Source organism: Belonocnema kinseyi, chromosome 9, assembly GCF_010883055.1.
Source record: "Belonocnema kinseyi isolate 2016_QV_RU_SX_M_011 chromosome 9, B_treatae_v1, whole genome shotgun sequence".
NCBI lineage: Eukaryota > Metazoa > Arthropoda > Insecta > Hymenoptera > Cynipidae > Belonocnema > Belonocnema kinseyi.
Window position 1 is genome coordinate 100,225,794 of NC_046665.1, and position 14,096 is coordinate 100,239,889.

Below are 14,096 nucleotides of genomic sequence, written 5' to 3' on the forward strand. Positions count from 1 at the left end.
GCTACAAGCTATCTAAGGATGGTACTATAGAACGCCACCTCAAGGTAGGCCTAGTGGCGCAATCTCTTGGTCAGGCCGGAAACTTATCAATCCACCCTCGTAAGCTAGTTATTAGTTAAAGAATTATATTTACTTGAATATACCACTTGGTGGACTGCAAAGCATTGATTACGTTGGAGTTTTGTTTTAAATTAATTTTTGTAGACGAAAGTAAGTGAAAATTCGTGATATCGCTTTGCTTTTCAGATAGAAAAGCCATTTCATTAATTATTTTTGGCAATTTGGAAAGTGTGAGATTTTGACAATCCATCAAGAAAAAAATATAACGTTCCTTGATTGAGGTTAAGTAGCATGGTTGTGACATTTGGTGGTCACAATTTTGGAATTTTGTAATACATTATAGTGTGTTTTTCAAAGATGTCAAACGACTATTTTTGCGCATTGAAAGGTGGCGCAAGAGAAAGGTATCAGTAGAACATAAAAATTATCGAAGTCTGCGATTCTTCTTAGAAATCCTGTAAGATTTCTCGAAAATCCTTAAACTCCTCCGAATCTTTTGTAATCCCTTCAATTTCTTTAGTATCGTTTAAAATCTTGTAAAGTTTCTCGAAATCGACTGTAAGTAATTCAAATCCCTTAAAATAATTTAAATTTTCTTTAATTCCTTTAAATAAACAATAAATTTCTTTAAATACCTTGAAATCTCCTAAAATTCATTACATCCGATTTAATAACTTTTCAATAACACGCTTGACTTTCTTTAAAATCACTAAAAGTGTCGTACAATCTAATAAAATCTCTGGTAAATCATTAAATCTTTTTGAACTATTTTTGGATTATTTTAAGATTCCACCAAGTCCATAGTAATTTTTAAAAATCACTTGAGTTCTTAGAAATCTTTAAAGTCCTCCGAATTTTTTTGAACTCCCTTTATCTTCTTTGAAATCATTTTAATAAGTTCAAAATTGACTAAAATTAATTAAAATCTCTTAAAATCCTTACATTTTTTAGACTCCTCCAAATCTCTTGAAAATTCTTAAATCATTGCATTTTTTGAAATTCCTTGAAGTCTTAAAATTTATTAAAATCTTTTTAAATAACTTTTTAAATATCTTTAAAATCTTTAAAATCACTAAAACTGTCTAAAAATCTTGAAAATTTTTAAAATTACTTTTAAATCCTTTAAAAGAAAATCTTAAAATAACGTCAAGTCCCTATAGTATGTAATTCCTTAAAATCACTTGAATTTTCAGAAATTCTTTAGTTTTTTTTTAATCCTTAAACTACTCCGAATTTTTTTGAAATCCCTTCATTTTCTTTAAAATCATTAAAAAAATTTTTAATTGAGCATAGTTAATTTAAATCCTATGAATTTTCTGCAATTCCTTAAAATATAAAAAAAATACATCCCTTGAAATCTCTTCAAATTCATTAAAATCATTTTAAATAACTTTTCAGTAACTCGCTTGACATTCTTTGAAATCACCTAAACTGCCTTAAAATGTGATCAAATCTCTTGAAAATCCTTCAAGCTTTTTGGATTCTTTAAAAAATCTTTAAAATTCCTTCAAAATCGTTCAATTTTTCTGCATTCTTTTAAAATGCTTTCAAATTTTTTTAAATCGTTAAAAATCTATTAAGAAATCCTAAGATCACTTAAAGTCTTTTAAAATCTTTTAAAGTATATTTGATATAACTTTATTAGATATAAAACTACTTAGAAAAGTATTATGGCATAAGTCGCTGGCAACTGAGGTTATAACCTTAATTACGGCAAATTATAATTTTTCGTGAGGGATTGCCTAATCGCACATTTTCCAAATTGCCAACAATAATTAAATAAGTGGCTTTTCTTTCTTAAAAGCAAAGCCATATGACGATTTTTTATTTAATTTCGCCGAAATTAATTAGTTTTAGTCAAACTCCTATCTAAAGAATGCTTTGCAGTTCACCAAGTGGTATAGCCTTACAGATTTTAATGTTACCGATCGAGCGTGACGTAATATTAGAATACTCAATCGAATAAATTAGTTAAAAACATAGATACTTGATTTGACGCATTGGTCATAAGTATAAATAAATCACACAATAATTTTCTGAATTGCTTTAAAGTATTATATACATTCAGAACATTCTAAATCATTATTTTTGTTTGAAACCGCAGTAAATAGAGCATCCGCAGTAATACCCACACTTACCCTATAGTAAACTTTTCGAAACTTTTTACTAAGTCAATTTGTAGCAAAATTCAAAAAAAATCAGAAAGTGACAGCTTCCGGCGCCAGATTTGGAAATATAATTTTAATTTGTGAACTTTTTGGTGTTCTGATTTTAATGCACGAAATGGTTCATACGAAAGTATAGATTCAATTTCGGTCTTAAAAGAATTTTCAAAATAGGGACACTAAGTTCGATATTCTTTCCAATCTGCAAGTTTAGCTATAAATATTATTAAAAGTATGTTTGAATTAAGGAATAAATGTTTACTTCAATTTATTGAAAAATATCTATATTGTTACCACGACCAGGACTTGAACAGTAGGCTTTCAAAGCAAGAAAATCTATCGATATCCATCATAGCAGGCAAATAAACACCTGGTGAGTTAAATATTTATAAATTAGTTACTATTTTAGGTTTGCAGTTTATAGCAAATTAAAGCTAATACCATAAACAGAATGTTTTGCTCAAATTATTTAACATTAGCCTTATTATATATTCTTCGGGAAATTACTGACGCGTGGCCGACCATTGGTCTATAGCCAACCACTGATGCCACTACCTTATTCAAATTTAATACTATTCCTGAATACTGTGCATTTCCTATATGGACCAAAAATTGAGACTTGTTAGTTATATTCTTCCTAAAATATTACACCTGGTATAGAAATGTAACATATTAGAATCAAATAAAAAAGGACCATAAATTCGGACCTTTATGTGGTAGAGTTGACAACTTAGAACAATTTGAATTTTTCATTTGTTCACCTCAAATATCCTAAATGCCCGATTGCCTTACATCACCAATGTAATTTTTCAAATACGACATGTAAAAATTGTCAAGGCGTGGAAAATTCCGCGCAATATCGAGCTGGGTTGATAAATGCGATAAATCTGGTGAGACACCGTTAGACGAGTGTCAGCGTGATGTATGAGGGGAGGCTCAGACATTCTTAAACGAGTATCCCAGCACCATACACACCCTATACCACCCACTTTTCCCTCTCAAAAGGCATTTCATCGAATGTCTTTTGGAATCCAGTCGATAAAAGCAGACCTGTACCGATCAGGAAAGGAAATCAATACGCACGTCAGTATGAAGGAGGCTTGTTATCTGAAACAGATGAGCCATCCCTTTAGCTCTGACATGGTAAAGGTTAGGTTTCGCTCGCTCGGGCCGGATTAGAAAAATTCTTCTCCGGAATAGGCCTCTCCTTTCCGGAGATATTGGCGGCATAAGGCCGCACCAGCAGACGATGAATTTTATTTTATGGTCGCGGAGGGTTGCGCCCACCCTTCAACTTCTTAAGGGTGGAATATGTTTCGTATCATCGTAGGGGTTACCCGCCATCTCTTCTTCCACCCATAATACGCCGCTTTTTCGGCCGCCATTTTGAATAAATTCTCACCCAGCGCAGAGTTATCTCCCAAACGTTTCGATTTCCCATTTAAAGGATCTTATATATATACAGAGAGGTTGGTGAAAATTCGAGGTGAGCTAGGATATCGGAAAATATTAGCTGCTTTCGTTTATTCCTCTTAAACGTCTTTGCTGAGCATAGAAGCTTAGCACAATATATTTGTTTTCTTATCCTTACTTTCCTTTTTATTTTTTTTTTTTGCTCTCTTGTAATCTTTATTAGGTCATTTTCTTTCTTCCCTCTATTTTCTCAACTTTTTCTCCTCTCTTAAAATTTTTCTCCCCATTATATCTGAGATGCTGAAACTGTACACCACAAAGGCGTTATCCGTTTTATGGTTTAAAAAATAGGCAATTGAGGATTTTATGACATCACGCACGATCTCGCATTTCCGTCCAAGTATGCGTATCGCGGAAAATCAATAGATAGCAGAGAAAAACAAAGATCACGAATTCTTTTTTATGACCGTTTTCGCATTCAGGTCGTGCCAGCGTTAGGTAATATCCTGAGGGTGAGAGTTTTTTCCTGAGCCCTGTAAGGGTAGGGAATGTTGGAAGGTGGTAGTGGCGAACCGGTAGCGTATGCTTATTTTAATTGAAACAGTCAAACGCCCTCCTTTCGCAGTTTTCCATCCCCCGCGCCAATCCTGCCACCTCCGGAGTTCCTCGCGCGCCACCCTGCCCCGTTAAAACGACCTACCAGCTCGCTAGCTCGAGGATATTGTTTCAAACGAATATGCAAATCATGAGCAGAGGGCTTTCGAACGCGACTGTAGTAATTTCTATTGGTTCGCGACACAAATAGATATTCGTATCGCTCTCACCACCCGGATCTTAAAGAAAAACGTGCTTCGAATTTTCTATCCACGAATCGAACCTTTCATTTCGAATCAACGGACGATAATCGACCTTCACTTCTAAAAGTCCCTTTTAATTAAAAAAATCTTCAATCATAAAGGTTTAGTAGTTTACGGAAAGAGGCCCGTTTACATAATTAATTCACTTAAATTTAATGTAGAATATTGCGCTTTAAAGTAGAATAAGGTACTAACTTAGCGAAGCTGAAAATCTCCATATAGCGAGTTTCTGTCAAAGAAATTAAATTAATTAAAGGTATAAGAGGGTGGAACAAGAGAGAAGTCGGAGCAATATAAGGGTTCGTTTGTCACGAGTACCGCGTAAATATTAATTAGCTTCTGCGCGCGCGACAAGAATTAATTACACAATGGCAGAGCTTAGGTAGGTTGATGTCATTCAGATATGTAGTGCACGTACTTACGAACAGCTACACAAAAAACATTTTTTCATCTGACATGCTGGTTCTGAATCCATTAACCCTTAAATTTAACATTTTATACGATTTCAAAATAATAAAATTAGCTTCCAACGATTGCTCATTTCACTAGCAGTTAATGCTCGAGCGCCAAGCGTACTATACGATTCTGGTTTTTTATTTCCTTACAATAAAAATATAAACAATTTAAAAATAACACTGAGTAATATAACGAAGTTTTCCGTAAAACTAAAAATTCAAGTATAGCGCTAGAGCTAATATTACAAAAATTTCCGTAAAGTTAGCCGTGAACAAGCTGGTAATTCATAAACATATTTCTAAATATTAAGTTTAGAAAATTCTTGAAACAATAATTGTTAATAATTTATTTGCAATTGACAGCATTCAATAAAAAAGCGTCTCGTCCTCCCAAAATTCGGGATGACTGGTCTGAGATTTTTAATTAATTTTTGATAAGTAAAATAAAAAAAGGAGACAAGTTTAAATAAAATAAAAAAGAATTGAATTCGTATAATTTCTAATTAAAAACGTTTGAAACTGAAAATATTTGGAAACTGAAAAAATTTGGAAACAGAAGTTCTCAAAATTGAAAAACTTAAGACCAAAATTTTGAATAGTCCTCAATTTTATTAAAAAGGAGTTAGAATTGTATCATGTCTAATTGAAAGCGTAAAAAATTAAACAATTTTATTTTTGATGGAAGAATGTCGAAATTGAATAATTTCAAATTAAAGTTTCAAAAACAAAATGTTTCAAAACAATGAAAATTGTATGTTTTCAGATTACAATAATGAAATTGGATCATGCAAATTTCAAAGGAATTTAAACTTTATTATTCTAGTTCAATCGTTTCCAAATTATAAAACTGAAAATTAAAATCTATCGAATTTAAATCATTTTTTAATTCGAAGTGGATCAAATTCGACAGTTTATAATTTAAAACTAAATTGAATGCTTCAAAATCAAAACTTTTGGAAAAATCCTTAAAAATTTTCTGAATAAAAAATAACTATAATGGAAAACATTAAAAATTAAAGAATTTCTACTATGGAACATTGAAAATCAAGCGAGTCGAAATTAAATATTTTCAGTTATTTAAAATTAATATAAAGTTCTGTTAAGAGAAAGGTTTTTAATTATTGGAATAATTTCAATTATTTTAAGCGAATTAAAATATTAAATTTCTTTTCAATTTAAATTTAAATTTTAATTTAAATTTTTTTTAAATTTAAATTTTAATTACAAAATTAAAACTTGTCAAGGAGAGAAAAATTAAAAGCTGAGGTTTTCACATGAAAATGTAAAGTTCTGAAATTGTAACCATTCAAAATTTAAGAAATTATTTGATTAGTAATAATAATAGTAAAAATATTTCAATTCATAAAATCCATTACAATTATAATTTTTTAATTTCAAATATGTGTGAAGTCTTAAACCTTCTTATTAGTTTATAACATAAAAAAGTCAGAATGATTCCAAGTATCATAAAAGTCTTAAAATGTTTTAAAACTTTAAAATAAAAAGAAACTTTTATATCAGATTTCAGCTGCAAACTTTGCAACATTGTATTATTTAAAACTGGAATCGTTTAAAATTAAACAATCTTTAATTAAAAGCATATTCGGAAACCTTTAAAATGTATATTTTTTATTTTCAAATCTCTCAAATTTGTATCGTTTACAAATAATTAGATTTTATAGATGAAAAATAAATTAAAACCAACTAATAGTTAAATAAGACATTGCATTTATAAAAATGCACCCTTTGAAATTTAGAAGTCTTAAATAAAAACAATTTTTAATTTGAATTAGTAAAAAAAGGTACGTCACATTTAAAGCTTTTCAAACTAAACATTCGCAGTTTTCAAAACTTAAAATAAAAAATATTTATTTTTTTTAAATTATAGTTTTACATTTAGAGCAATGCCAATTGTTCAGATTCCCTGATTTCCGCAAAATCTGTAAATTTCTTGAAATATGAAATAAAAAATAATTTTAAAATAATTGAATATTCGGAATTCCCAAAATTCCTTGAATATTCTGAATTCCTGAAGGTCCTAAAATTCGTCAAAGGCTCTGAAATCCCTGAAATTCTCTAAATTCTATGAAGTCCTTGAATTTTCTAAATTACCGAAATCTCTGAATTTCGTTAATTCGGAATTCTCAGCCTCCCTCTGATGTTTTTAATTATCTGAATTAATCAGATTCTCTGACTTCCCTAAGTACTCTGAATTTCTAAATTCTCTGAATTCCTTTAATTTTCAGAAATATTTGAATTCCCTACATACCCTGAAATTGTTGAATATTCGCACAATTTTTTGAATTTTCTGAATTCGTGAATTCTCTGAATTCCTTAAACTTTATGAGATCGTTGATTTCTCTAAATTCTCTGAAATCCTTAAATATTCTGAATTCCCAGATTTGCTTAAATATCCTAAATTCCTGAAATTTCTTGAATTCTCTAAATGCCCTGAATTTCTTAAATATGCTTGATTCTCTAGATTCCTTGAATTTCCTAAATGCTTTCAAATTTTGGGAATTCCCTGTAATAATTACTTATGCTAAATTTCTTAAATATTCAGAATTTTCTGAATTCACGAAAATCCTTTAATATTCTTAAATTCTTTAATATTATGAATTCCCTAAATTCTTAGAATTTTTTTTAAGTTCTTGAAATTTACGAAGTTCTAAGAATTTAGGAAATCGAAAAAATTCAAGGAATTCATATAATTCAGACCATTCACATGAATTCAGACATCTGGGAATTTTGGAGAAATTTAGTTGATTTCAGGGAACTGAAAAGAATTCAAAAAGATTTGAAGGAGTTTGAAAGCATTCCAAGCAATTCAGATAATGAAAAAATCATTAAAAACTGGAGATTTTTGATATAGCTTTTTTAATGAAAAATTTTGCTTGAAATATAAAATCATGCTTCTTAAACTATTTTTTTTAATTATTAAACTGCACTCAATGCAATGTTTCCTGCGCGCGTATAATATTGCCAGTTTATGATAATTGTCAAAGGGTCTTTAAAAATTTAAATTTTTCCGTTTCTCTTTCAAATTATGCGACATGACCCTTTGTGAGGCAAATTCAAATGTTTTCTTTCAGGGAACGAGCGAATATTCATCGAGACATGTCGATATATGTCGCCTCGCCTGTCGCTTGCGCCACTATTCAGATCACCCAGAGTATCATGAAAAACTTTGTCAATGTCAACTTTTACTCTTTTTGTTCTTCATGTATTTACTCTGTTATCAACATTGGGCACAGGGAAGGTGATTGCCCGAATCGGAGAAAAATACGTTTTCTCTGCGACAGAAGAAGGATTCCAGTTGGATGGAAAAAAGTTTAACGTTTACGCCGGCGAGGTTCACTATTTTAGAATTGCGGCATGTGGATGGGAAGATCGATTGAGAAAGTTGCAGAGAGCGGGCCTCAACACTGTGTCAACTGCCGTTGAATGGGCCATACACCATCCGAATCGAAAAAGCTGCGACTTTAATGGGGATGCAAACTTTACCCGATTTGTAGAATTGGCTCAGAAGTTGAACCTATTTGTCATAGTTCGAGCTGGACCTTTCATCGGTAGGTCAAAAAGTATAAGATATTCAAATTCTATCATTTCATTTAGGGGAATTCGATAATTATGCAAGGCTTTTTTTAAGGCCAGGGGTCCGAAAAATCTTACGAATTCTTACTCAGGGGAAGAGGGGAAGTCAAAAGAATTTCCTTCAAAAATTTTCCCTTTTGGAATTTTTTAAAAATATATGCTAATTAAGACTTGTTATCGCTCTTAAAATTACTTTTTAAGTTATTATGCAAACTAAATAATTATTTACTTTTTTTATTTTTGTATCCTGGAATGTATCTCTTAGAATCCTTTGAATTACGTAGATATCACACATTGTCTCTTATTTTTATTACTGCGGCAGTTTATAATACTACAAAGTTGGAAAACTCCCGAATAATGAAATTCCTGTCAGGAAATTGCGGAATTATAAAATATCCAACCTCGAAAATCCCCGAATTTCAAAAATTCAAGTTTTTATTGATGTTGATTTATTAAAAATACAATAATCAAATTTTTTATCAAAAAAAATTGTTTAATGTTTAAGGTTTTCGAAATTATATATTGAATTAAAAATAACAATAATTTAAAAAATATACATTAAACCTAAGTTTGTTAAAAAATATTTCATTACGTATTATTAATAAATTAATTTAAAATATTTTTAAATTTTTTAATTGTTTAGATTTAGGAAATTTCTGGTTTAAATAAATTATTTTCAATTTTCAATTCGATAATATTATAAATTGTATGGATATTTTATTATTTGGAAATTTTATTATTAGGGAATTGCATGATTCGTAAATTTTCCAATTCAGGAATTTAACAATATCAAGAATTTTATTTTTCGGGATTTTTAGTATTCCCAAATAATGTTTTATATAAAAATATTTGATAATGGTATTTTTAATAGATAAATAATATTTACAAAAAATAAAATTGTTTAAATTCGGAAATTTGATTATTGAGGAATCTTCAATTTTATAACCCGAAAATTTTATTATTCGGCATTTAATTATCAGGGAATTTTATTATTTGGGAATTTTTCAATTTAGGAATTTTACAGTGACGGGAATTTTATTTTTCAGGATTTTTCAGTCACCCCGAAAAATTTTTCGAAAAAAAATATTTTATTATCGTGTTATTAATAAATAAATATCATTTATACGATAAATTTTAATCGTCTAAATTCGCGAATTTTATAATTTAGCCACTTTCTGTCGGGAATTTTATTTTTCATGAATGTTCAAATTCGGTAACATTATAAACTGTCGTAAATTGTGTTATTCGGAAAATTTCTGATTCGGTAATATTATAACTGTTCGTGAATTTTCCAATTCGGAAAGTTTCCAATTTGGGAATTCTATTATCTGAAAATTGTATTATTCGGAAATTATTTTAATATTCGTGAATTTTACAGCGCCGGAAATTGTACTTTTCGGGATTTTTGAGTCGTCCCTAAAATCGTTGGAATTCCCTGAAAATCTCTAAAAATAAGTTAAAATCCTTCAAATTTTGTGAATTATTTTAAATCCGCAGCAATCCTCCTGAATCTCTTGAAATCACTTAAAATATTTAAAACTATTTTTAAATGCCTTTAAAATTCTTAAAATCCTTAGGATTCCTTATATAATCCCGTCACTTCTTTCGAAATTTTCGAAATTTCATTAAATCTCTTCGAATTTCTTTAAATCCTTTATGATACGCGGAAATCGTTCTTAAATCTTCAAAATCTATCGAAATCTCCCAAAATACGTCGAAATTCTTCGATATCTTTTGAAATCTCGTCACATCTGATTTTAATCATTGTCCTTTAAAATTCTGTAAATTATTCCGAAGATTTGAGATTACTTTTGAAAATGTTCTAGGTAGTATCTTCAAACTTTTAGAATCTTTTAAATCACTTGAAAATAGTAAAACCTCTCGTAATCCTTTGGAATCGTTTGAAGTACCCTAAATGTTTTACCATCTCTTGAAATCTTTGGAAATAATTAAAAATCTTTCTTAATGTCCTTGAATTCCATAAAAAATTGATCAAACCTTGAAAACTCAAGAAAGCACGAAAAAGCTTTGGAAATCTCGTTAAATTACGTAAAAATGTTGTAATTATTTCAAGCAATTCTTGAAATCTTGTACAATCTTATCAAATCCCTTCAAATTACTTTAAATACTCGGGATTTTGTTTTGAATACGCTAAAATTCTTCAAAATTTGTGGAAATAATTCGTTATCCCTTAAATCAAAATTCCCCGACGTCCTTTGAGGATTTTCGAAATTTCATAAAAAAATTTTTAATCTCTCAAAATGTCCCTTAAACGCCTGTAAAATCCCTTGAAATCTAATTAAACTTCTAGAAAGTCCCTTAATATATTCTAAAATCCCGTGAAAAATTTAGATTCTTTTTGAAATTGTAGTAGGTAATTTCTTCGACTACTTTAAATGTTTTAAAGTCATTTGAAAATTCTGAAACCTCCTGTAATCTTTTGTAATCGTTTGAAGTACCTTAAAACTTTGTTATCTCTTGAAATCTTTGGGAGTGACTAAAAAGCTTTGTTAACCTCGTTAAATCCCGTACAATTTCGTAATTCTTTTAAACACATTTTAGTCCTTAGAAAGAACTTAAAATCCTTCGCAATCTGTAGAAATATTTTAAATCACATTTACAGTACAAATAATTGATATATGGTTAATATATTAAATATAAAATATAAAATCTTATGTATCCTGAAACTATAGAGGGGGGAGGGTCTGAAGTTTTTCATATCCTCCTTAAGTAATTAATGGAAATTCCCTTATCTGTCCTCAATATTAACATATTAGAATCTGATGTTTGATTAATTTTCCTAGATGATCTCGAATTTTGTGAACTTTTATTTAAAAATGAAAAATGATTCAATCAGTAAAAAAGTATAAAAAATTATTTTCAATTCGTTGATTAATTAATGTAGTTTCCCTAGACCTCAAAGTATTAATCAAAAAGTGCTCCACATAACTAGAAATTAAACAACTAGAAACATTCAGATATAAACCTAATCAGTAAGTCTGAAGGTAGCCTCTTTAATAATGCAACTTAAAAATCAAGAAATTATCTGTATCAAAAATATGTAATCTGATCAAAATCTTTTAAATAAAACAAAATCGAATAGTTCAACAAAATAATAACTAAATATGTAATTAAATCTTCATAATATTGGTTACCTTTTACTTGCATTATAATAAATAATTAAATCTCTTCTAGCATATTGTTTCAATTATTCGACCATTCCAATATCGTGTTTTATCATTCCAGGAGTTGATCGAAACCTTGGAGGAGTTCCAGGATGGATCTTAACCCAATCCGGATTAAAAGATTATGCATGGATTCAGAGATCCAGTCCAGAATATCGCCTCTATGCAGAAAGCTGGTTATCGTATTTTCTTCCAAAACTCTCCAAAATGATGGTGATGAATGGTGGACCTGTGATAATGGTTCAAATAGACAGCGATTTAGGAGATAGCAACCCCTGTTCCACCAACGATTGGCTACAAGCCATGTACAAATTATATCTAGGTGAAAAAGCAGTTCTCTTCACAATGGACAACAACAAGCATTATAACCTAAAATGTGGAAGAATACAAAACACTATCTCAGCCTTTCGAACCGATCCGTACGAGTACATAAAAAATTTCAGTCAATCCGCACCTAAACTTTTCTCATCAGTCAAAAATATCTCCCCGAATTCTCCAAAACTTGTCGAACTCAGAACAGGTATGGCCTGGAATTGGAATGGCCAAAGACTCTTAATCGAAACTGAAGATTTCATATATACTTTGAAGGAGCTGATCGATTATGATGCCTCAATCATCATCTACATGTTCGCTGGTGGTACCAATTTTGAACGAGCAGGAAGAAGCAAATACACCATGGGAATGACAACATCCTACGACTTTGATGCCGTCATCAGCGAATCTGGAGACATTACTAAGAAATTTAGCAAGTTGACATCAGTAATTCCTGTTGCTGATTTTACAACTCTTTACGACGATGCTTCTGATGAAAATGACAGTGTCCGTGGCTCCTACGACCTCTATGGTACGTTGACTTTTTCATCCTTGGGATCTTTGTTAGATGAGGAAGTCCGTAACCGTTTTCAAGTTCGGGGTGTCGAATCCTTGTACCCTTTACCTTTCACTCAACTGGGAGTTTCCAACGGGTTGGTTTTATATAAAACAACCATTCCTGCCGATTTTAAATCAACAGAATCAGTTTATTTACATTCAGTAGATGTTAGCGATAGAGGATACGTTTACATCAACAACATCCTTGTCGGAATTTTGGACAACACACTAGAGTTTTCCATGAAGATTGCGCCTCGTCCAGGCAGTACGATTCAAATTTTGGTGGAGAATCATGGTTACGAGGCTCAAAGTGTCATTGGTGAACCGAAAGGAATCATTTCCAATGTAACATTGGGAAAGCAAGTTCTAACAAAATGGATGATGTACGCTCTATCACTTGACGACGTTAAACACCTACAGGATGCTGCAAAGAGTATGCAGCCCAAAAAACGATTAGAAGAAGGAAACTCGTTCCTGTTGGCTACGTTCAGGGCTCCAAAGGATATGAATCATGCCACTGATCATACCTATTTGGATATGACAAAAAAATCCTTCAAAGGACAAGCTTTCCTGAACGAACGCAGTTTGGGGAAATATTGGGCAGTTGGTCCTCAAAAGGATCTGTATCTTCCAGGATGTCATTTGAAACCCCATCCAATGGAAAACCGTTTGCTAATTGTTTCGATGCAGAGAAAAAAAATGTACTTTGACGAACCTGAGAGCCAATTGAAAATGAGAAGCCTATTAATACCAAAAAATAAAGCCTTAATGTATGAAGAAGAGAGTTTAACTGTATACATCATCTTGTTCTACCTTTACTCATTTTGGAGATCAGGGTATGCTTTTCTGTGCTCTTAAAAATTTATATAGTTTTGTAACGCAATCATTAAATAAACCCAATTCTAATTTGCTTTGCCTTTTATAGTGATTTATTTAATTCAAGGAAGCATTCCCATTAAGACAGGTTAAACCATTTTAAAATATCTGCTTAATTACATAAGTATTATTTGTTTTGCAAAGCCTCCCTCGCTACAACTAACCTTCAGACGTTAAAGTCACTTTGACGAATGGCAGAGTGAAGGACTTTTCCACGAAATTTGGGAAATTTGATTGTCCCGGCGAGAAAGAAGGTTGAATTTATGTCTTCAACCCCAGAGCCATCCCCCGAACAGTGCTTGGTAACTAAGTGAGAGAGTGACCCGTACTTTGTTCACCCGGCAGGCAAGAATATATTGATAGTCAGCTCAAAACTCCATTAGGGCCGGCAGTATTCTCTCGTAAATACGAAAATGCTATCCCATTATTTACTGGTTAATTGGATTAATGAGACTCGTTATTCCGAGAGGGCCGTGAGTCGCGACCGACTCCGAACTTACACTGAAGGAGGGTGAAGAGGGTGGTGTGAGTTGCGAGAAAGCCAGGGGGAAGGACGGTGTTCTGGGGAGGAAAGAGGGTGGTAAGACCACCGCGTGGACAAATACGTTCTAATCTCCTCTG

At 31.2% G+C, this 14,096-nt stretch overlaps 1 protein-coding gene across 1 annotated transcript; it reads left to right on the forward strand.

The window, feature by feature from the left end:
• The first annotated feature begins 8,088 nt into the window (after positions 1-8,088).
• Positions 8,089-13,484, forward strand: LOC117180816 (beta-galactosidase-like). Its single transcript, XM_033373336.1, has 2 exons — positions 8,089-8,519; positions 11,791-13,484. The coding sequence occupies exons 1-2, from the start codon at positions 8,144-8,146 to the stop codon at positions 13,455-13,457; spliced, it is 2,043 nt and encodes a 680-aa protein (XP_033229227.1). The 5' UTR covers positions 8,089-8,143; the 3' UTR covers positions 13,458-13,484.
• Positions 13,485-14,096: the final 612 nt, after the last annotated feature.